This window comes from Patagioenas fasciata, chromosome 12, assembly GCF_037038585.1.
Source record: "Patagioenas fasciata isolate bPatFas1 chromosome 12, bPatFas1.hap1, whole genome shotgun sequence".
NCBI classification, from domain to species: domain Eukaryota; kingdom Metazoa; phylum Chordata; class Aves; order Columbiformes; family Columbidae; genus Patagioenas; species Patagioenas fasciata.
Window position 1 is genome coordinate 25,573,441 of NC_092531.1, and position 23,099 is coordinate 25,596,539.

The window sequence follows — 23,099 nt, forward strand, 5'->3', positions numbered from 1 at the left end:
GCAGCTGGGCGATGGCAGAGGACGGCATGCCCGGGAACGGCCCCAGCCGCAGAGCTGCTCGCCCTGGCCTGTCCCCCATGGGCCTGTCCCCCATGGGCCTGTCCCCCATGGGCCTGTCCCCCACGGCTCTGCCCCACAGCCACCGCAGCCCCCGTGTGCCCAGGTTTTAAGCAGACTTCTGAGAAAAGCTCCAAGTTCACATGTGAAAAAAAGTAAGGAATACGACGTTGGGATCTGCAAAAGCAAACTGCAGCAAATAGCAAATGAACTCAAGGAGTGTAAAGTGCCAGTCACGTCTAACACAGCTAGCAATGTAAATGGTGGCATTTTTCTCATATATCACCATAAACAAAACAAGCATCAGGAATCACACAGAATCACAGAACCGACTGGGTTGGAAAAGTCCAAGCCTTGGTCCAACTCCAGTCCATTGACCAGATCATGGCACTAAGTGCCATGGCCAATCTCAGTTTAAAACCCTCCAGGGCCGGTGAGTCCAGCACCTCCCTGGGCAGCCATTCCAATGCTGACCACTCTCTGCACAGAATTGCTTTCTCATCTCCAGCCTCAATTTCCCCTGGCAGAGTTGAAGCCCATGGCCCCTTGTCCTGTTGCTGAGTGCCTGGGAGAAGAGCCCAAGCCCCCCCTGGCTAGAACTGCCCTTCAGGTCGTTCTAGAGAGCGCTGAGCTCAGCTCTAAGCCTCCTCTGCTCCAGACTGAACAAGCCCAGCTCCCTCAGCCTCTCCCCATAGCTCTTGTGCTCAAGTCCCTTCCCCAGTCTTGTTGCTATTTCTCCCTCTAAAACCACCTCCTGCTTAAGTACGTGCACACATGCACAATGAGTCCATAACAGAGAAAGACCCACTACTTCACTCGGGAGTGAGCAAGGTTTAGCAGAACCTTGATCCTCCGAGGCCTCGGGTAATTCCCTCCCAGGCACAGCCTATAGGAACCATAAACATGAACCAGCTTACGTGAAAGGGAACTTGAAGTCGTTAGGCTTAATACAGCGAACGTAGTGTGGAGTTGTAGCGTTTAGGGTTTCCATCAGCAGATGAAGAGAGTTTCGAAACTTTGGGAAAGAAAAAGGGAAAAATATCAGGGAACAGTCTTAACAAGCCCCGTCATGCTTGAGATAAACTCTGGAAGTGGACCTAGGGATATCTGTTTATTTGTAGTAAAGTTTTCGGTACTAAATACCATCTTGTTTTTGTTATGGCAATAGATTTTAGCTTCAGACACCATCTTTGGGTGAGTTATGCTACAGCGAGATTTGTAATTGCCAGGCTTTACAGAAGTAAAGCTCCTATATCAGCACGTGATAAATTACAAAAACATGGGGTAGACTGAGTTATTTTCAGCTTTTGCCTGAGTTTCAGTTTTAGCACCACAGTAAGAACTGAGCTCCCTGAAACTGTGGCCCAAAACGTATTAATAATTAAGGTATATTTGCTCCAAAACGTAAGTCATAATCAGCTGCATCTGTCTCAAAAGCACAAGAGTGGCCAAGCACCAGCCCCCCCAAGACCTATGAGCCAGGAGGCAGAGGTGATTTAACGGAGCTGCACGTGCAGACTCACCTGATGCCCCACGGTTTTCTTGTGCTCCTTGCTGGCTTGGCCTGGCCTGGCCTTGGCTGCTTTCATGGCCGTGCGAGACAAAGGCACCCGGCCCGACGGGGCTGCGGACGTGGGGCTGAGCACCTTCTCCTCATCCTGGAATAACTCCGGGAGCAGCTTAAACTGGCACAACAGCAGAAAAGACAGAGAGGATAAGAATCCAGCAAGTGATTGCACCCGTTTGTGTTCGAGGTAGTTAGAGCCAAGGCTCAGTTTCTGTACGCATGTTTGTTTCGTTTGTTTGTTTGAACTCCACACGGGGACAAACGCAAAAGAAGCATTCAAGCCAGTAGGACAGTGGGTGGGCCATGATTTAATACTGAAAATCTTGCGGGTTTGATCAGTGAGTGTCCTCCTGAAGACAAAATTCTGTTTTGAGTTTTCACGGAGCCAGCAGCAGCTTCCGTGTGAAACTGTTAGATGCTCACAGCAGTTTCCTAAGTACCAACTCAAATTATATATGGCTGCTTTGATCTAAGAAGGAAACAACAGGGTCCTCTCATTCCAGTGGTGCATCAGACTCCTTTGCGGTGAGAAATATCTAGGACACTGAACAACCCAGCAGGCCACAAGGAACATTCCTGCTTTATCACTCTGTCTTGGTTTGGGCTGGGATAGAGTTAATTTTCTCCCTGGTAGCTGGGACAGTGCTGTGCTCTGTATTCAGAATGAGAATAGTGTTGATAACGCACTGATGTTTTAGTTGTTGCTGAGTACTCGAGGACTCTTGAGCTCCTTGGGCTGTGCCAGGTGCACAAGAAGCTGGGAGGGGGCACGGCCAGGACAGCTGATCCAAAGGGATATTCCATACCATGCTCAGTATAGATTCTGGGGGAAGCTGGCCAGGGGAACTGCTGCTTGGGAACAGGCTGAGCATCGATCACCAGGTAGTGAGCAACTGCATTGTGCATCACTTGTTTTATTTATGATGATTACTGTGATTTCCATGTCTCTCCTATCAAACTGTCTTTATCTCAGCCCACAAGGTTTACTTTATATTTCCAGATTCTCTCCCCATGCCCCCACGGCAGGGGAGTGAGCCAGTGCGCGGTGTTCAGCCGCCTGCCGCCCTAAAACACAGCACACTCGAAACTGAAATAATCAACTTCAAAAAGGAACCAACAACTAATTGGCCAAATTTATCTGACCGAAGATCTTCCCTCAAGTCAGTGAAAGCGAAGGGAAAACCTGAAACATCTTTCCAATATTGCTCAGGTTCCCTGTCTCTAATGACTCCAAAATACCCCCATATATAATACCTGCTTTGAGGTAACGTAACTAAAAATAACACCACCAGGTCTTCCTACTGACAACTACGGCACTTCAGAAGCATTGTAAGAGGAAGAAAATCTGAGCTTCTCTACCTGTCAATGAATAATCTTTTATCTAGCATTTGTGCATTTTCTCCAAAGAGACAGGAGCATTGGGTTTTCAGTATTAGAAAGTGCTTGGGCTAAGTACAACCTAAAAAAGTAAAAAAAAATAGGTTTTGCCTTATAAAACTTGGTGAGCATGCACAATATCCAATGAAACATGCCGCACAACAAAGGGGTGCTTGTGCTCTGTGGCTGTGCTGGATGGGCCCACAGAAAGCACCAAACACTCCTCAGTAACATCCAGTGCAGCACCCCAGCACAATATAACAACTATGAAGGTGTCCTGAAGTCCTGAACTGCAACAGGAGTATCACAGCTTGGCCTCAACCCGACTGCCAGATCAGGACCACGATCACCTGAGATCACCTCTGTAGCTGGCGGCAGAATTGCATTTCCAGAGGGTGATTCAGCCCGTCTCCTGCTGACTCCACCACTCGCTCCCCCAGCTGCCCGCGGTCAGATGGAGCACGTCAGTGTGCACAGGCATCGGAGCTACATCAGAGCCACACAGCCATCTTCATCCCATAAGGAAACTTATTTGAATGCAATATGCTTTGTCTGAAGCTCCTGATGCTCTCACACACCAGGCTGGGGGCAAAGGGGCTTCCCCGTGTCTGGGCTGCAGACGGACAAGCTCTCCTAAGCTATCGGTACACAGGTCTCACTCCCTCTTTCCAACCCTGTGAAAGTGGGCAAGCGCATTTCGAAGGCACCGTTCTCGTGGACGCTGCCTCAGCGCCGGCAGAAGAAAGGAGCAATGTGTGGCCTTCGGCAGCAGCAGCAGCAACCGGAGAGCATCATCCATATGGGAGGAATTCATGTTCTCTTTTGGTGTTTGGTATTTGATGAATTTTCTTTGTTTCACAGAACACTAGGAGTGTTCAAAGAGAGGGAACACACTGATCAAAGGGCAGATAATTCACCTGGTAGAAAACAAGCAAGCAAGCGTTTTTTCCCTGTAATTTTTCCCAGTGACTTAACAGACATGCTGCTAACAATCTTACAGAGCATTCCCTTCAGAACACAGCCATGACAGAAGGTTTTAACATGCCAGTAGCAAGCATAGAAGCTGAAGGACTGCTGCACTGCTTTCATGATGCATGCATGGAAAGTGAAGTAGTTCACAGAGGTCCTGTGGGTGGATTTAGAGAGAATGCCAAAATACACAGCTGAACACTGCAGTGCCTGCCAAGGGAAGCGTGTGTCATGCACTGTGGAGAGCACAGCGGCATTGGAGCGGTGTGTGAGAGCCTGTGCATGCAAGGATGACGGATGATGCACTCGGTTTAGAATTACCTTCTGTGGAACGTACACAGCAAGCCCAGAAAACAGGGACAACAACAAAAATGAATCAGAAATGCAATCCCACTACAATTACTAATGAAAAATAAAAATGAACCATTCTTCTTTCGAAAATCTGTTTTCTTCACAGTTGAATTTCTTTTCTAAACACTGGTTTTGGTAAAATTGAGCATTGGGGGAAACCGTGTTGTTTGTTAGTGTACAGACGGAACTGCCCCCGCACAGCAGTGCCGCACTCAGCCCACCGCAGCCCTTCCCTCGGCAGAAACGCTGCTCTGGGTCTTCGTTATACCATGTTTTAATAATTTAGCTCCATATATCTGCTCAGAATGGAAACAGAAGAGAATAATGTTGTTTTTCCTGATAGAATAATCATTTTAAATAGGCTGGACTTGCTTCCTGGGGCATTAGCGCCAGCACATTCCCAACAGCCATCGCAGCATAATGTCAAGGTAATTGCCTTTACATTTCAGAAGAGCACAACCAGCATTTTTGCCATTAAAAAAGCAGACGATGGCACCGAAGGCCTGTTCCATAACATTCCTTCACACAGCGTTTTTCAATGCAGATGTTATCTTTCTTTCATAGATATCAATAAATGGCAAGACTCCATACATTCTGGTTCATGTCCTTAGGGTCTATACATTTCATTCCACTCTCGTTTTGCTTCAGGAGCAGAACTTGGCTTTCCTGCAGAAATTTTCTGTTCATCAGGGCCATAAACAAGGAGCTCCTGTTTCCAGATTGCAAAATTAAGGCCTTAACTGTTAAGCCTTTTTATACTACTCTAGTATATTTGAAGGTCTTGATGCCTTCACAGAAAATATAGCAAAGTTTTGTGAAAAGTAACACAAAACAAAACGAAAGAAACCCAAACACACACAAACCCCCCAGCAAACCAACAAACAACAGCAACGACGAAACACAACCCAACGAACAGTGAAACCAGCGGCTAAATACAGACCGATCGTACGTGGGGCAACATTAGGCTTTGGGACCTTCTCATTTCACACAGACAGGCAAGTCAAATGCAAACTGGGTTCAATTTCAGTTCATCTTATACTAAAGGAGAAATACTTCCCAGGTTTCTGAGAAATTCTGTATGACCCTGAATGTGAGGATCCATAAGGAAAAACAAAAATCCTTATACTAACCTTACTTGATTTTAGGACCTTAATTTGTTCTTCATAAACTGTGTCTTTATTCTTTTCCAAAAAGCCTTCGCATTGATATTCCACCTGAAAACCATCATCGTACAAAAAAAGTGAGTATGAAAAGCATTTAATAAGAATATTTTAAAGAGAATCCACCAGCTGTAACATTCACATTTAAAACACATCGTTCTCGTGGATGTTGAAAAGATCAGCTCCCAAGTGCAAGTATAGATTTTCCTCAAAGAGAGTGCTTTTCAGTAAACTATTAAAATATATAGACATGAATCCTGTTATTGCATGACAGCAGATGTATTTCACTGCTGAGAGACGCCCGTGTAAGCCAGCAGGACTGAGTGGTTTCCGTAAAGGTGAAGAATCACAATGTGCTGCAAAGCTGCATGAAATCCGGATGCAACTGAGAACAAAGACCTCCTCTCCTCTCCTCTCCTCTCCTCTCCTCTCCTCTCCTCTCCTCTCCTCTCCTCTCCTCTCCTCTCCTCTCCTCTCCTCTCCTCTCCTCTCCTCAGCCGAGAGGGAATAAGTAGATCTGCCTGCAGCTTTTTAGGAAAATGCCTCATTCGTACTCAGAAAGACTATTTTATCAGAAGCAATGAAGTCGGAATGTTGTGACAACACATAACAATCTCACAGGGCTACAGTGCCTCCTGGGGCAAAGAACAGCCCGAGCATCGGGTAAAAACCCAGTATTTATACCACTGTCTTAATTCAAGCCTGAAGAAAACCCCAAAACTCCTGTCAAAAGTTTATAGCTGAGAATTCGATATTAAGTTATGTAAGCATGCTAACTCTTCAATCTCGTCTGACTATAAAATACAAGAGCAGACCTCTATAGCGATTTTGTTGTTTCGGAGCAGGCAGATTGACAGCCAGAGCTCGCTCAGTACCGCCATGTAGCGGTGCTGCCACAGCAACACTGCACCCCGAGCTGCAGAACACTGCCAACAGTTCCTAGGGGAGGAGGAGGCAGGGGATGTTCCCCCGCTGCGCACCAGCTGCAGCACCACTGATGCTCTCACCGCGGGAGACGATGCCACGAGAGGGCGGCAGAATCTCCGCTTCTCCCACAAAAAAACATCAGGCACAGAGGTTACCAACCCCACATCCACAGCTTCATTTGTTCTTCAGGATGTGTGTGTGCGTTCCCGTAATCCCACGGGAGAGCACAGAACGCTCCGCACAGACACGCGGCGGAGCCCGCAGCTCGCCAGGACCGGCCCGGAGCTGCTTCCAGCCTCCCTCACTGCTCAGACCGGGCAAGGGAAAGCCTGGTTTGCAAACGTGAAAGTTCAGCCTCATGAACAGCATAGGAAATAGTCATTAAATCCTTCTTGCTCTCTCATGCACCAAACAGAGCAGAACTCATGAATTTCAACTGTTACAGAGGTGTTCTTGCTGCTTTCATTAATAAATGCAACAAGAACAGGACTCCTTTCCTATGCATAAATGCAAGAAGCAGGGAGAAATCAAATGGAGGCAAACAAAGGCTTCCAACCCCCCACCAGCACATACGGATAAGAATCCAGAGCTTCTCCAAACTTTTTTTGGCAAAGCTGACAATATTCTGAGGCAGTTTCCTTGTTTAGTGGGACAATACCTTAAATAGAATTTTTTAGTATTTGATTTTAACCTGAGGAGTTGCTCAGTTGGACGCTGAACGGCAGGAGCTGAACAATGCCCGCGCTCCACTGCGTTTCCCCTTGACCAGCTTCCCAGAAGGAGCAGCAGAGGCGGGGGGAGCAGCACATCCTGCCCCAGCGATAAGAAGGATGTGGGAACCTCTCTCCTTTTGCACATTAAGATGGCAGCAAACCCAACACACTTTGGCGTTGCTCTTTAGCTAAAACTACAGTGAGATATATGATTTTCTATTCTGTGCATTTGCATAGAAAAACTGGAATTGATGCAATTACGCTGTGAATTGAAAACACACTAAGCTGTCATGTTTCGAAAACGGACGGTTGGTGGTTACAGCACGTGACAGGAGTCAGAAGCTCTCGTGTTCCTGGTTCTGCACAGCTGCCACGTCAACCTTCTCCTCCTGCTCGGCTGCACAGGCAGGCACACGTTCCACAGGAAGCCAAGGAGAGCCAGGAACGCTGATCCCTCCCAGGATCCACCCCGCTCGTGCTCAGCAACATCAGTCACGGAAAGAGGCTCTGCAGAAAAAGGTCCTTACCTTGTCAGCAAAGTGCTTGATGATAAACGCTTTGTTGGATAAACGTGGCTTTTCAAAGAGGGCACATTTATTCAAGTGAGTATTGTAGAGTTTTTGGGCCCAAGTGTCATCCGAGCCTTTTGGCATCTATGGAAGAGAATGCACAGTCATTTAAAATGTCTTGAAAACTCCTCGGTAGCAAAAGAAACTAAGGAAAGGGGGGACAACACTTTGGGGTTCACTTTCAAACTCCAACTCCTCAGATTGCCAGCACTGCCATAAGCAAGGAAGCCAGTAACCAGCTGCACACTTGCCTTTCTAACGCTCTGGAGTGCAGCCCAGCAGGTGTGACACATATGACGCTAAAAACGCTGCCGGTGTCACACACCTGAAGACGGGGATCCAAGAGGAACGCTACCTGACCCAGCAGCAACAGAGCAGGTCAGAACTCATATACCACCCGCAGAGACTGTTTGTGATACACAAGAACCCCAGGGGTTCCCACTGAAGCAGACAGCACACGGCAACACGGCATCCCCTGCACACAGCTTGGCACAAACTCAGCTAAGATACAAGACAAAAGGTGAGACACCAAGCACCAGGCAACTTGGAGAAATCCGACAGGACCAAAGACTTCACTTGCTACGTTTGAGAAAGCTGCCCAGTGAAAACAAAGGCTGATCAGAGACCCAGAAACAGATCCAGACACATGATGGAGACTAGGGGGGAAAAAGCATGACTAAACCCATTTTGTCTCCTCCTGTAATTGCCAATTTTGCTTGCATGTTCTCCAAATCCCTCCAAACAGCAGTGTTAAAGTGCTGGCTGTATGCCGGTGACTCTTCCCTGTGAGACCCCAGAAGCAGGACAGGTGAGGGCCCCTGAGCACACACCTTGCACTCCTCATCCAGCAGATCCAGAACTCCCATTTTGGCCTCAATGAGGTTGATGCAAGGCTGATTGTCATAGAAATCAATCAAGGTCCACGGTATTTGTTCTTTCATGTACTCCTCTTGTTCCAGCTTAAAGACATGCTACAGGGCAAAAAGAAAACAGGTTTCTGTGAAATAAAACGCAGAATGAATACACCAAACCCTCACTTGAAGTCATCTTGGCACCGTAATCCAGGCTGTCAAGTGGTACGCTAGTTCAACCGAATAAACCCTTTAACAAAATAAATTAACCTTTTCTCCTAGCCTAAAAGCAACAGACTAAATCAAAGCACTCATCCATATTCTCTGCAAATAAGGTCTATTTCTTCATATCATTTTGCTATATTGTCCCACAATTACCATAAGCTCTTTTCTCTTACAACAAAAACCACCACAAAACCCAGAAAAAGCCACAAGTGCGGGAACAGCAACTTATAAAGTGGGATGTGCTATGTATTTCTGGTTTTGAGTTACGAGTATTGCTCTATTCCGCATAAAATTTCACTATAAATACTTCTGTGTTTCTTTCTGAAAGAACAGAGCTCCACGTTCTCTTATATGGCCGCTGATATTTTCTAAGACGACGCATTGCATTAAAATTTATTCTTCAGCGAAAACCTGCGAGAACGACCCTGGGAATATTAGCACAAGAAATCCTTCGAGGGAAATTTCGTGAAAGATTCACCAAGCACAAAGATCAATAACGATGCAGTTGTATATTTATTCAAAAATATCACAAAAAACCCACAGAGCTTTAATGAAATGTGCGTAGGAGACGAATCAAAACTTCAGGAAAAAAAACACCATAAGATATTAAACAGGCAAACTTAATAGCACGAGCACTCTTTAAAAACAAAAAGACTGCTGACTGGTTATTTTTGATGATGTTTTCTCTCGCATCTGAAGAGCGGGGCTGCGGGCAGGGCCGGGGCCGCCACAGCGCCCGCGTTCATGGCGCCGGGCTCGGCTGCGCGGCGCTCAGGACCAGCCCGCAGCTCTCTGGCACCTCAGCCAGCAGAGAACCGCCCGACAAAGCGGTTTAGCCCGTTTACTTCGTTAGCCTAACGCCACCCGTTCCAAAGCGCCGCTCCCTAACGGCGCCCGCGGGAGCCATTCCCACCACGGGAGCCATTCCCACCCCGCCGCTTAACAGCCGCCTCACACGCCAACTTCATTCCTGACAGGAAAGCCAACGGTAGCATTTCACTAGTGAGTCATGTCCAGCCTAAGTCCTGGAAGAAAACCTAAAACCCTCGTAAAGGAATTAGCAACTACATTGTGAAAAATGTCTTCAGACTTAATTTTCCTGAGGGGTGGAGGTGGCTGGGGAGGCCGGGCAGGCTGTGGAGAGGCAAACGGCGGGAGGTCAGTCCCCGAGGCCCGGCCCCGGCCAGCGCGGGCTGCCCGGCTGCCACCACAGCCACCGGGCTGCACGTACAACAGCGTCCACCCCACGCACCTGCAGGGCAGCCCAACGGGTCCATGCCCACCGGCGCTGGGTTCGGCAGCTTGGTGGGCACCAACACAAAATCCCCGCCGCCCCATCCCTCACGTGAGAGGGAAGGCAGTCCAGCGACAGTGACCTTTACCAAAGAAGCGAACCCCTCCAGTGCTTCCAGTGACTGGATTTTTGCTGCAGAGCTGAGAAAACTCTGAGATGCCTTGTGTCAGCAGTTACGACATCCCGCTGACGGAGCTGAAGCCAGCTGTGGCACCGTGGCACGGAAGGGACGTGCTGTGGCACCATGGCACGGAAGGGACGTGCTGTGGCACCATGGCAGGAAAGGACATGCTGTGGCACGGAAGGGACGTGCTGTGGCATGACGGCACGGAAGGGACGTGCTGTGGCACTATGGCACAGAAGGGACGTGCTGTGGCACCGTGGCACGGAAGTGACATGGTAGGGCACTATGGCACGGAAGGGACATGGTAGGGCACTATGGCACGGAAGGGACATGCTGTGGCACTATGGCACAGAAGGGACATGGTAGGGCACTATGGCACCGAAGGGACATGCTGTGGCACTATGGCACCGAAGGGACATGGTAGGGCACTATGGCACGGAAGGGACATGGTAGGGCACTATGGCACGGAAGGGACATGGTAGGGCACTATGGCACCGAAGGGACATGGTAGGGCACTATGGCACAGAAGGGACATGCTGTGGCACTATGGCACCGAAGGGACATGGTAGGGCACTATGGCACAGAAGGGACATGCTGTGGCACTACGGCACCGAAGGGACATGGTAGGGCACCATGGCACGGAAGGGATGTGCCGGGGCTGGTTGCCTCCACCTCAGCCCGGGCCAACTGCCCCTCAGGTACCTCCGAACATCAGCATGGGGGATCCGGGCCCGCAAGCACACGATGCCACGGGGGCAACGCTCGCCAAGAGAGCTCCGAGCCGCCCCCGTGCTGCAGCGCAGCCTAGCAACAGACCTGCCATAAATAACCTGCCTCATCATTATGCAGGTAAGATGTGTAACTGCAAACGTCACTAAGGCTGGGGAAAGAGAGAGAGAATCGTGATCTTTCTGGAGGAGGAGGAAGAGGCATCTCTCGCCACACGTCAGTCAGCAAGCCGAGCATGTGGCTGACAACTCAGAGCATGATGGCGGCTGCGGTGGGAGAGGAAGGGTGGGCGGCAGCCTTCCCGCAGCAGAGCCTGCTCCCCGCTGCCCACGGGGCTGCGGAGCCTCCGCCAGCTCCAGCTGCAGCCGCACAGCGTCTCATTGACAGGCGATCCCAGGGCCCTAACGGCCAAGTGCCGCTTCTGTCTTATAATTGATACTGTGATCGGAATTTCAAATAATCCCAGGGCAGCACTTAGTCATAAAATCTATTTCTAGGAGATAGCCGATCTTTCCCCATCCCCCAAGGCCCATGGCCAGGACAGCTGTTTAATAGACTGAAGGAATTCATTATAACCGCTGGGGACCCAATTAGCAGAATGGACTTGGCTGAGTGGAAAGGGAAGAGGAAATGCCAGTCATTTCCTACTTACCATGTTGAACTGCTGCTGCAGCTTTTCGTTGGCATAGTTGATACAAAACTGTTCAAAACTGTTGATTTCGAATGTCTCAAATCTAAAATATGCAGACAGTCAAAATTACTAGTGCAGTTAAAAAAAAACAGATTAAATGACCCCACAATTTTAAATTCCCTCCCACCAGTCATCATTCCAGGCACAAACAACCACAACCAAGCACCGGAGCACACAGAGAAACAGCATGGTGCAGTACAAGGGTAACTCAGAGATGTTCGCTCTTCAGGCAGGGACGAGGAAGATGGGAAGGGACTGGTATTCCTGGAGAGCACGTTAGTTATCTTTGCCTCCTCTAAAAGTGCCTCCCTGAAGGAACCACGAGATGACAGCTTGCCTGTCACTTTCCCCAGTGCAATACACAGCGCAACCACCAACAGCAAAAACCTGAAATCCCACTATCAATGTCAAACTTGAAAGCTGAAGACAAAGACCTTAGATAGCACGTCAAAACTAAACGCCTACTTCCTTCAGCTGGAATAAGCAGCTGCTAAGGGCGTTTTGCTTTGTGTAATCCACACAGCCCTGCGTGGTAAAGACAAAGGTGCTTCGCAGTAAGATAATTACGTAAGAGGTGTCGTATCTCTGGCAAAAAGACTCACCCATAAATGTCCAACACTCCGATGAAAGAATGCTGTTTTACAGTAGCATGAAGGGCTTTGTTCACATGATCTACAATCCAGTTAAAGAGATTAGCATAGATATGTTTGGCAAGCGCATCTCTGGCATTGATGGCATGAAGTTTAGAAATTGGCTTGATGTAGGTTTCGGTGGCGGTTGCGAGCTTTCTGTGGCACAGCCAGTGGGCCATCTCTTCGTACTCCACACCCATGAGGTCGCAGAAGATGGTGAGGGGTTCATGCTTGGGCTAATAAAGACAATCTCGTTAGATCCTGAAACTACCAAGAGCACACATGCAGTTGTGCAACAAGAACCACCCGCCTGCAGTGATCCAGCAATAAGCACCACCAGCAGCTTCCTCAGCTCTTCCTCCTTCAAAACATAACAAGTTCCCCACCCACTTACCACATTCACATCGCCGAAGCCAATTAGTGAATCACAGTTTTCCCGAAGGCATTTTACTATACTTGTGTTCACCAAAAAGCCCCACACAAGGAACCTGTAACCTTCACAAAAATGCATCACCTAGCTTCGCGGGGTGGACCTTGTATTTTGAATTCTTACAACTAAGTGTCTCAGTGAAGAAGCTAGAGAAACACGGAGGACAGGACATCAGTTGTGTGCTGGGGACAGAATGGGCTCCAGCTCCTGAGCGGTGCTCTCACCTGTTCACGTACACCCACAGCACGAGTGACGGGCAACGGGGCATGGCAGCCCAAGCCAAGAACGGAGAGGAAGCAGTGTGGAAGGGCTCTAGTGCTCTGTATTTAACACAGTATTTTCGCAGTGAGTTCTGGAGACAAACTTGAAGAGGCTGGTGCACACAAATGACACTAACTTTCAAATTGGACTGTACAAGTGAAAAAAATTACCTCTGTTTAACTGGGTAAAATCAAAAAGCAAGGCTTGCACAGAGATGGGTATATAAGATTTATGCATAAAAATCAGTGCAGTGGGTTTACCACTCAATGACTTAAGACACCACCCCTCATGACTAACAAGCAAACCGATGGCTAGAAATCAAGGACAGACAGGTCTTTCCTTCTATGGAACTCCTCAACACCACATCCTCGTGATGTTCACTTTGCACCCAGTGGCTCACTGACAAGCAGTGTCCTGACCAGGACAGATTACGGGGGACCGTTACTACATGTCCAGGAGCTTCAGGTACATCAGCTTTATCTTTCTGTTTCCACATCCTTCTGACCTCTCTGGGGCTCCTTCCAGCCCTTACAGCATACGGGTCCCACGGCAGCGCTGTCACACCTCCAAAATCCAGTTAACTGAGCACACCTTCTCTCAGTTTAGCCATAACACTTTGACTGGCTCAGAAGACAACAGTGCAGTAATAATAATGAACACTGCACAAAGGAGTGTCACATTAGGGTTGCTCAAGCTGGCATTAAGCAAACCAGTTCGTTCACGCAGCACCAAGCACAGCCCTTCACTGAGGTCCCTGGAGCACCATGGCTGCATCAGCACGCTGGCACTCCCAGCACACCAGGCTCCCAGCACACCAGCACGTCCAGCACACCAGCACGCCCAGCACACCCGGCTCCCAGCACACCAGGGCTCCCAGCACACCAGGCTCCCAGCACACCAGGCTCTGTGGCGACAGAGCTCTGCGGTGGCACGGCTGTTGTCAGAGAACAGCACAGCTCAGGTAGCCGATGCCACTGAGCAGACATCCACCTCCCTCTGCTAGGTATTCACATCAGGATCAGACTGCACAGGAACTTGCAGGTTCATACTGGCTCGTTGGGCGGGATTCCTGTCTTTGAGATACCCATTACCACACAGGCTGGCTCATCATGTCCTGGGGCTCATGAGCTCTCTATCTGTGATGATTAAACGTTGTAGTGAAAACCTTTTCAGGACACACCACAAAGCCAGACTGCTGCGGTTCCACAGCGGGTGTCCAGGAGATCCGCGGACAGACAGCAGCAGGTCTGGCACACCGGTCAGACACCAGCACACCGGTCAGACACCGGCACAGCGGTCAGACACCAGCACAGCGGTCAGACACCGGCACAGCGGTCAGGCACCGGCACAGCGGTCAGGCACCGGCACAGCGGTCAGGCACCGGCACAGCGGTCAGGCACCGGCACAGCGGTCAGGCACCGGTACAGCGGTCAGGCACCGGCACACCGGTCAGGCACCGGCACACCGGTCAGGCACCGGCACACCAATCAGACGCCGGCACACCAATCAGACACCGGCACACCGGTCAGACACCGGCACACCGGTCAGGCACCAGCACACCGGTCAGACACCGGCACACCGGTCAGACACCGGCACACCGGTCAGACACCGGCACACTGGTCAGCCGTGGCCCAACGTCGCCCCAGCTCCAGAAACTGCTCCTGCAGATTCTTCAGAAAGTAACTGACAGTAAAACGAGAAAAACCCTGCAACTGTTGCTACTACTTGAAAAGACAGAAAGATGAAGGCTGTGTAGTCCAGCAGAAGCCACTGCAGGAAAGGCAAAAGGAGAAACTGCCCACGTGGGAATCCAAGGATGAGAAGATTTACAAGCCAGATGTTTTTGGTTTCTCACGTCCAGACCGTGGGCTGCATCAGGGAGCCGGGGCCTCACTGGATGAGGGGTTTTTCAGAGCAGACCATGCAGTGCTCATCACTGACCTCCACAGAGGTAAAAACGACCGATAAAACCACGACACTTAGATGAGTCACACGAATCATATCTCTATATCCTGTGCTCATGTCTAGACACCCTGGAGGACTTTGTGAAGCATTTGCTTTGCAATTATTTAGGCCATTTTGGCATTTAACATTAAAAAAAAAAAAAAAACCACATCCTGCAAAGCATTTACTATGGGTAGGGAATGTATTAATGTAGGAATGTAAAGACCTAGACACCTGCTCAGGACTTCAAAGCCAGCCTGTCTGGCGGATTTCATAGGACAGATCGATTAGAGTTTTGAAACAAAAAGAAGGCAGCCACTGTTATAATACGGAGAGTACTGTCTAAAGCCTCTAAACTGAGAAAAATGAATCCATCTGCAAAAAGCACTGTGAAAATTTTACCATGTTACAAATAACCACATTGCTTGTGCTGTTGTCTTGTTACTCTTTCTCAGAGGGATCCCTGCAAACAAGCGGGAGGCAGGATTGTCAGAGCAGAAGCCACGACTGAGCCCATCCGCTACTCACGGGCACAGCGCAGCTGTCGGAGTCCCGAGACGCAAACTCCACGTTGCCCAAGTGAAGGATGCCGGCGAGGATTCGGAAGATTCCCATCTGGTAGGAATCACTAATCCCTGAAAAAGGATGAATAAGCATTTTGAATGGAGAGAGACATAAAGAACCACGAGCCGCAGTTGATGAAAAACTGTATTGAGAAACATGGTGACTGCTGTGTGTTTTCTTCGGAGATTCCGGTATTTGACAGCACCGCTTGGCTCCACTTCTATTCAAAACATTCTACAATCAGATGCAAAAAAAAAATCCATTAACATTAATTGTTTGCTGTTGCAAAGTGCTTTGTGAGTGACCTCCAACGCTGCATATGCTGCCCCAAAGGAATCTACTATTGACGTTCATACAACGCATCCCTCTCCTACACTAGAGATGCGATTCCACTGCAATTCAAATACCTTCTTAATGCAACAGAAGTATCTCAGTCCCAAAGGTTATCAAACTCCCCTGTTTTTAAACACAACGGACTATGAAGAAAATGTACAGGAACAATGTAGGAAACACTTGCCAGTGTATCAGATTGGGGATACGACTGTGTTCTGTAATTACCTAGCAAAGTGCAGGCCTGCCTGGTGTTCAGCATTTCCTTAGCATCATCCACACCATCGATCACCGGGCTCCCACCTTGCTTCGTGTAGTGAAAGTAATTTGCATTCCCTGTAAGAGAAAAGACCAAATCATTTACACACAGGGACACAGAAATTCACAGCACATCTGTAAAGCTGTGCAATGATTAAGTCGCCCTTGGCAGAGCCCATGATTTGAAACACGTCAGTGTATTTTTGCCTCCTGGTTCATAGGGACCTCTTTATTCTGGAGAATTTTTTCAAGATTTAACAGAGTAAATAAGTATTCTTAAGCTACCTGGTTCCTCCAATAGGCCCTCAAGTGTATTCTCTGCCTAACCCTGGTTCAAACTTCCACACCTGTGGAACAATTCTCCAAGTCTGGTGCAGAGTTGACAGCAGCAGCACTTCGGAATTACACGGCAGGTCTTATGTTCTCATTGCATCAGGATATTTTAAAAACTCGCATTTTGCCCGCTGTTTCCTTGTTTCTAATTTAGGGTTGAGTTCAGCCTGATGATCCTCAGGGATCCGCTCTGGCTGAGGGGTCGTGCTGGAGAAGCCGAGAGCTCCGCAGCAGCCCGGGGCCAGCGCTGGGCTGCCCGAGCTGCAGCAACGTGGGTGCTGGGCACGCTCCTCGGCTCCACCGCCGCCCCCACAGCTGCAGGGACAGTCGCCTTTTCTTCTCGTCTGCCGCGGTCTCAGGAACGCTGAAAGAGAAGCCTGCTACATGGCTGCGCTAGTTATAATGACATCAGTCCCTCTCTTTCCTGTGTCAGCAGACGTGAATCCTAAATGTGCCAGCATGGTGCAGAAGAGCAGAGAAACACTCCAAAAGCAGGCTGATACTTCTGCAATCAGCACTGGCAGGCTGTGCAGTTTGCCCACTACGTGGGAAGACAGCTATCTTTTAAAAATATACAAGAAGCACTGACATTTATATTGAGCTGTACAAATTAGGAGGTGATTCCCTGTCCCAAGGTCACCATAATGCTTTTCTTTTAGAAAGTACCAGTTCCTGTTCAATGAGAAACCTTTCCTTTATCAACATTTTTGTGATCACCAGGTTAGCAGAGGTGGTACAATGATTGTTGGTAATGGCCCAAGGGACGTATGCGGATGCAAAATAAGCTCTTCGGGTGCATAAACCAGAAATGGTGACATTCCCGAGCAGCTGGAACCGCAGCAAAAAGGTTCCAAAGGACCAAGAGAAGAGAACGTCACCCTTGGCGCTGGAAAGCTCCTCTGGAATCCAGGACGTACGCAGTCCCAGTGATGACAACCGCAGTGTATCACAGCGTGCTGAATGCACAGATCTCTGACTTTCATTTTAGCTAAAACCCACAAAGTCTGAAATTGCCATTGTAGTTATTTTCAATATATTTTAGTATTTGAAGGTTAAAAGTTCAGAATTTAAAGGCCAGCAATTCTTCTTTCGGTTCTATGGCTCAAAAGATGCTGCTTTGTACCTACAGTTGCACCACACAAGGAATGTGAATTTCGTACCTAACCGTAGCGTTTGGAACTCGGGCAATGCTGCAGAGGCACAGAGCTGGTAAAAGATGTGGTAATTCCTCTCCTCTTCTGCCTTTAAAAAGAAAGGAATTTATTATTTTTTACAACTTAACGAGTTCCAGAAACATCCATGAATAGAAAAGATCTACTACGTTTAGTGCTTTGTCAAGTATCACATTAAGAGTACAGAAGCCACGTGGAAAAAGGAAAGATAAATCAGCATCTCTCACTTCCTTCCTGATTAATTCAACCCATTTTCAACACCAAGAAGCATGCAGACATTTTCATTTCAAAAAAATGCAGGATTTCACTTTTCAGAACTGCGGATTACTACTAAATATAGATCAGCACGCTGCGGGTGGGTGAAATGATCATGCTTAGAAGCTTTTCGCTTTCCAAAAATAACTGGTACCATTCGCCTCGGCATTTCTAGTAAGCTGCTGGAGGGAGGGAGCGTCTTCCTTCTCAAGGCAAAGCTGCAATTTTGGAATGAAGGACAAGCACAGCTCAGAAGGTTCTGACTCTTGACCAACACCATCACTCCGAACTCACGCGCTCTACATTTCATAACTTCAAAATAAAACAAAACACAAATGCTCTCCAGCTAAACCATGTGCAATAGGTCTCTCTTATCTTTAAAATATACAACAGCACTTCACATAACGCCCCTACCCAATGCAAACTGCAATCATTTGGTTTAAGCCTTTAGGCAGCCAGTCAAGGATAAGTTCAGTGTTACTGAGCTCCAGACTATAAGAAGTGCAGGAAACAAGAAGCCTGCGGATCAGTTCAAGCACGAAATACCAAAATGAGGAGGGTTCAAGAGAGATTAAATTACATCTTCTCATTGCCTAAACAATGGCAATTAAAACTCACTCACAATTATCGCGACAGCAGCGGGTTTTAACAGGAGACTGAAAACGAGCTACGGTGGCAGCTTTACAAACACATCGCAGAGCTCGTCTCGAGCAGGAGCGGCTTCTGCGAGGTTCTGAGGCCCTTTACTACTACAGAGAGCACAAACTCACTCTGGTAGCGCACTGAGGGTAGTGCAAGTTCAAATAAACAGCTTTTTTAATACACATTTTACAGCTTTTTTTTTTAGCATAGTCACACAAAGACAGAATAAGGAGATTGCATCAGTGTTACCTGAAACACCACTCTCGACTTCTCCAAGAGGTACGTTCTCATGTTAGCACCAATGATTCGGTATCTCTTATCAAAACCAATTTCAATGTACTTCCCAAAGCGACTGCTGTTGTCATTCCTTGTAGTTTTGGCATTTCCAATAGACTGAAAAAAGGGAATACTGTAAAGGTTAAACAGCTTTCAGAAATTACCACATCTATTTAATCATCTACATGGTTCACAAGCACTTAACATTGACTTTGTCCTGGTTTCAAAATAATGAAGAATTTAATAATGAACAATCTCCAGCTGGTCAGCAAGTCACATCAAAACATGGTTATTCCATTGCTGCAGGACCAGGAGCTCGTCTTGCGACTCCACTTCCACACAGTCCAGCCTTCCCGCTAAAAACCCTTGACTGCTCTCTCAAGTCTTTTAAAAGGAATTACAGAGTATAACAAAGCGCTCACATACACCCAGATTTCTAGTAAAAACTTAATAAAACTATAGCAATTATTTCGCACTGTATATATTCATATATGCAGGTGTACAGATATATGCATATATACTTGCAATCTCTGTTAAGTCTACTCATCATAAACCCATAGTCCAGCAAACAGACAGACAGACAGTGCTGCTGCTCTCCGGGAACTCCCAACACTGTTTCTCTCTGCTGGATCATTTCTTGTTTCCTTAACTTCAGCTACAACCTGAATCTACACACGTAGGTAAAGACACAAAAACTAAGAAATGTTTTCTGCTTGGCCACAACGTTCATTAGAGTCACAGCATCCCCTGGGCTTTCTGAGGAACGGAGATCCTGAAGCGGAAGGGAGCCGTGCGTGTTATCTCCCAGCCTACGGCCAGCACCTGCGCCCCAGGCCAGCGGCTCTGGGACCTGACCACGGGGAGCCACAACATCCAGATCTGAAACATCGCTCGGAGCTAAATATGGCAAAATGTCGTGGTTTTCCCCTCTGAAAGAAACTGTGTGCATTTCATGCAACTTTGCCTTCTCAGTCTGTCCCCTCTACTGATATTTCCTACAACTGAACATTCGCTTTAGTGAACAACTGCTATCACCTCACAGTATAATCTACGGGCCCCCGCTGTGCATGCACATGTTCAGTGGGCAAGACCAGAAGTTTTAATCCTCTTTGGAACTTTACACACGCAGACTTCCGCACCTGCATTTGGCCGGTGGTTTGGGAACCACCAGTGTTACAATGCTGGGTAGATTTAAAGCAGCATTCATACAAAAATTACTTTGTTGTGTGAAATGCATTGACAACACTGAAACATCACCTCACATCTCCTCTCAGTCTTTCACAAATACTGCACGAAACTGATGCCTAGAGCATCTCTTGGTAAATGGGTTAAATACATGTTTAAAAAAATATATTTATTCTACATTTTTTAATCCTTAGAAGAAGTACGGATTGCTCCCTATGGAATGCTCATGTTAGCCCCAGGATAGCAAGCGCAGCTGGAAGGCGGGCGCTAGCGCTGCAGCTCTTACCTCCATGATGGGGTTGGAGGCCAAGACCTTCTCCTCCACATTGGCTTCACTGGCAGATCCGCTGACCGTGGCAAAGTACCTCATGGCGTATTTAGCGGAGACGGTCTTTCCGGCCCCAGATTCCCCACTGACAATGATGGACTGATTTCGCTCGTCTCTGAAACACAAAGACACGTTAATCACCAGCTGTTCTCTCAAGGACACTTTGATTTTGTGTCCCCAACTCGGCAACAACCCTTCTACCATCGATGTTAGCAAGACAGCAATAACGTAAAGGCACGTTGCGGCGAGAAGGCTGTTAGTGACCGAGCTGCCCGAGGGGCTGGCTGGACGGACAGACGGACGCTGCGGTGCGGCCCAGCCTGGCACCACTATTCACTACGAGCTGCTGCAGCTACGTCTACCCAGAGCCTGGCAAAGTGCTCCGCTAAATCGTCAGTGCTCATTAGTAAAGATCATTAATGCCATCTTACAGATAGAGAACCCAACAGCAGAGGCAGCAACAGAAACCTTTCGTCCTTCTGAGCTAATCACCAGCTTTTCCCAGAATTGTTCTGAACCTGAAAAATTCAAGCAGGGCTGTTGAGGACACAAATAGCAGCTCTGGAAAGACGACGACCCCTTTCTTGTCAACTCGTATATTCTCATTAATAAAAGCCCGTTTTCTACTGAAACAATGTTCATCTCAAAGAGGGCCCTATCCGTAAACCCCACCTGTATGACTAATAAACAAGAATATAAACTAACATTTATATAGCCTGAATATTTTAAAATGAAGACCATACATGCTTGATACAGTATTTTCTATTTCCAAAGCAAAAGAAGTTAAAATGAATGATATTTCAAAACACTCCTATGAGCTGGGTGAGCTTAACTCTATCTCACACACCCGAAAGTGGAGAAAGAAGGAAAGCAAATTACCCCAAAGTGTTTCAGAGCTGGAGCTGGAACACAGAAAGTGTAACCAAGCCCCTGCCCTTACAGCACGGTAACTGGGACGGGAATTCCAGGGACACACGTGTTTGGGCAGCACAAACGCAGCCTCCAAACGCCCGCTGAGGCCACCAGCAAACGCTGTGCAGGGGAAGAGATACGCATGGAAAATCTGCTTGTGGCTTCCGTAGTCTAAAGGTCCTCCCCGAGATCTGGGGTTCTATTTCTGAGGCGGTAAAAAAAAGCTGCTGACGAGATTATGAAGCTGAATTACAGGTCAGGTTGTTACTCTCACGCTGTCGCCCATCTTCAAAATCATCCCCAAACCCCAGATATGAGCACAATTCCAGCTCCTACTCGGTGCTGCTGACGGAGCCGCTGGTCACGTCCCACATCTCTGGGGGAGCCAGGGTGGGATTTGTTTAACCGCACGAAGGCATTGGCTACAGCGGATTTTCCACATGGTGGTGAAAGGAAAGTACTTGGAATGGCCGTGTGCTGACTTCAGTTTAATAGGAAAGCGCTAAGAACATCAAAGGAACCTAATGTTGTGTTCTCGACTTCCATTTAACACCCGCGATAGGTGTGAGCGAGTACAGCGCAGTTCTCGCATTCCCAGCACCAGCTGTCCCAGCTCAGCGTTGTGGGAGAGCACAGCTGCCCAGCTGGGGACACAGGACAAGCCGCGCAAAGGCGCCACATCGCGCCTTCAACGGGATAACCAATGACAGTTTCCCTCTCACAGACACATCCTACAGTGAGCCAAACACCGAGAACAATTCCTCCATAGGACTGGCAGTGCTCTCTTTTACTCCTCCTGTGCTCTTTCACATAGCAAAAAAACCCAACAAAATTACAAAATATGAAACTTCTGACCCAATTTCAGGAGCTGCCTAACACAGGAGACGGACAAGAACATAACAAGCTTTTCATTTGCAGATCATCAGCTCGTTTCATGTATTAAATATCATTAAATATATGAGGACTTGTGAAGTTCAAGTCCTACGAAACGTGTCCTCTGCTGATTAAACTTATTTTTAGCTTAGACCCCAAAGTACAGAAGGTTTTCAGAAAACACAACAACGCAACCTCGGTGCTGCAGACCTCTGGCAAAAATGCCACCAAATCTAAGTGTTGCCAAGAGAAGAACCCTGAGACAAAGGCGCCTCTTTCCTGGCTGTCACACGTCAGACACGGCGGTGAGTGGGGACGGTGAGTGGGGACGGTGAGTGGGGACGCTGAGTGGGGACGCTGAGTGGGGACGCTGAGTGGGGACGCTGAGTGGGGACGGCGCCCGTGGGCTCTGCAGCGTCAGTGCCCCCGGGGGGCTCAGCGGTGCTGGGAAACACCGAGCGCTGCACAGGAGGGACTCCATGTTTTCAAAGACAATAACGAAAAGATGAGGTTGAAACAATTCCTCCTTGGGAATACTATTGCTGGTCGGCCTGCAGTTTCCTTCCCCGTTGTCCTACGGTGTGAAGATGTACTCTTCTCCTTAGCATTCATTCATGTGCTCAGGAATAAAAGGATCCGTTATCATACTACCGTGTAAGTACATATATACATGCATTTTTCACATATTTACCTAGAGGAGAAGCTCTGTGCTCTCTGCCATCTCTTTGGCAGCGAGGACTGGTGTCTGCAGCAGCTCTGGCAACAGTGAGACACAAAGGGCTGGCTCACTGTGTGCTCAGAGTCCCCGCTCAGAGCCGCCCTTGTCCCCAGCAGCACATCAGTCCATCGTCTGAGCCCAACACACCGCACTCACCACCCGCCACCAGATTGGTCTTGGCACAGCGCTCTTCCATGTCATTAAACTTTAACCAAACAAAATGCCACCACCACCAAACAGAATGTAATTTAAATACCTTGGATAGGGCATAAAATGTGGCGAGAATTATTTTTAATGGTTTGGTCTAAGCAGCCGTCAGTCTAAATTACACCTCTGGAGTCGATAGTTTAAAATAGCGTTATCTATCACAAAAATAATGCTG

General features: G+C 48.1%; 1 protein-coding gene across 9 annotated transcripts in view; it reads right to left on the reverse strand.

The window, feature by feature from the left end:
- MYO5A (myosin VA) overlaps positions 1 to 23,099 on the reverse strand; it is a 78,869-nt gene that overhangs the window by 32,413 nt on the left and 23,357 nt on the right. For all 9 annotated transcript variants that reach the window (XM_071814121.1, XM_071814123.1, XM_071814120.1 and 6 more), the window contains exons 5-16: positions 20,173 to 20,329; positions 18,675 to 18,818; positions 17,517 to 17,598; positions 15,994 to 16,101; positions 15,400 to 15,506; positions 12,207 to 12,472; positions 11,566 to 11,647; positions 8,521 to 8,661; positions 7,649 to 7,774; positions 5,452 to 5,535; positions 1,581 to 1,742; positions 975 to 1,072 (exon numbers count right to left, since the gene is read on the reverse strand). In XM_071814121.1, coding sequence (XP_071670222.1) covers positions 975 to 1,072; positions 1,581 to 1,742; positions 5,452 to 5,535; positions 7,649 to 7,774; positions 8,521 to 8,661; positions 11,566 to 11,647; positions 12,207 to 12,472; positions 15,400 to 15,506; positions 15,994 to 16,101; positions 17,517 to 17,598; positions 18,675 to 18,818; positions 20,173 to 20,329 — 1,557 coding nt within the window. The remainder of the gene's footprint in view (positions 1 to 974; positions 1,073 to 1,580; positions 1,743 to 5,451; positions 5,536 to 7,648; positions 7,775 to 8,520; positions 8,662 to 11,565; positions 11,648 to 12,206; positions 12,473 to 15,399; positions 15,507 to 15,993; positions 16,102 to 17,516; positions 17,599 to 18,674; positions 18,819 to 20,172; positions 20,330 to 23,099) is intronic.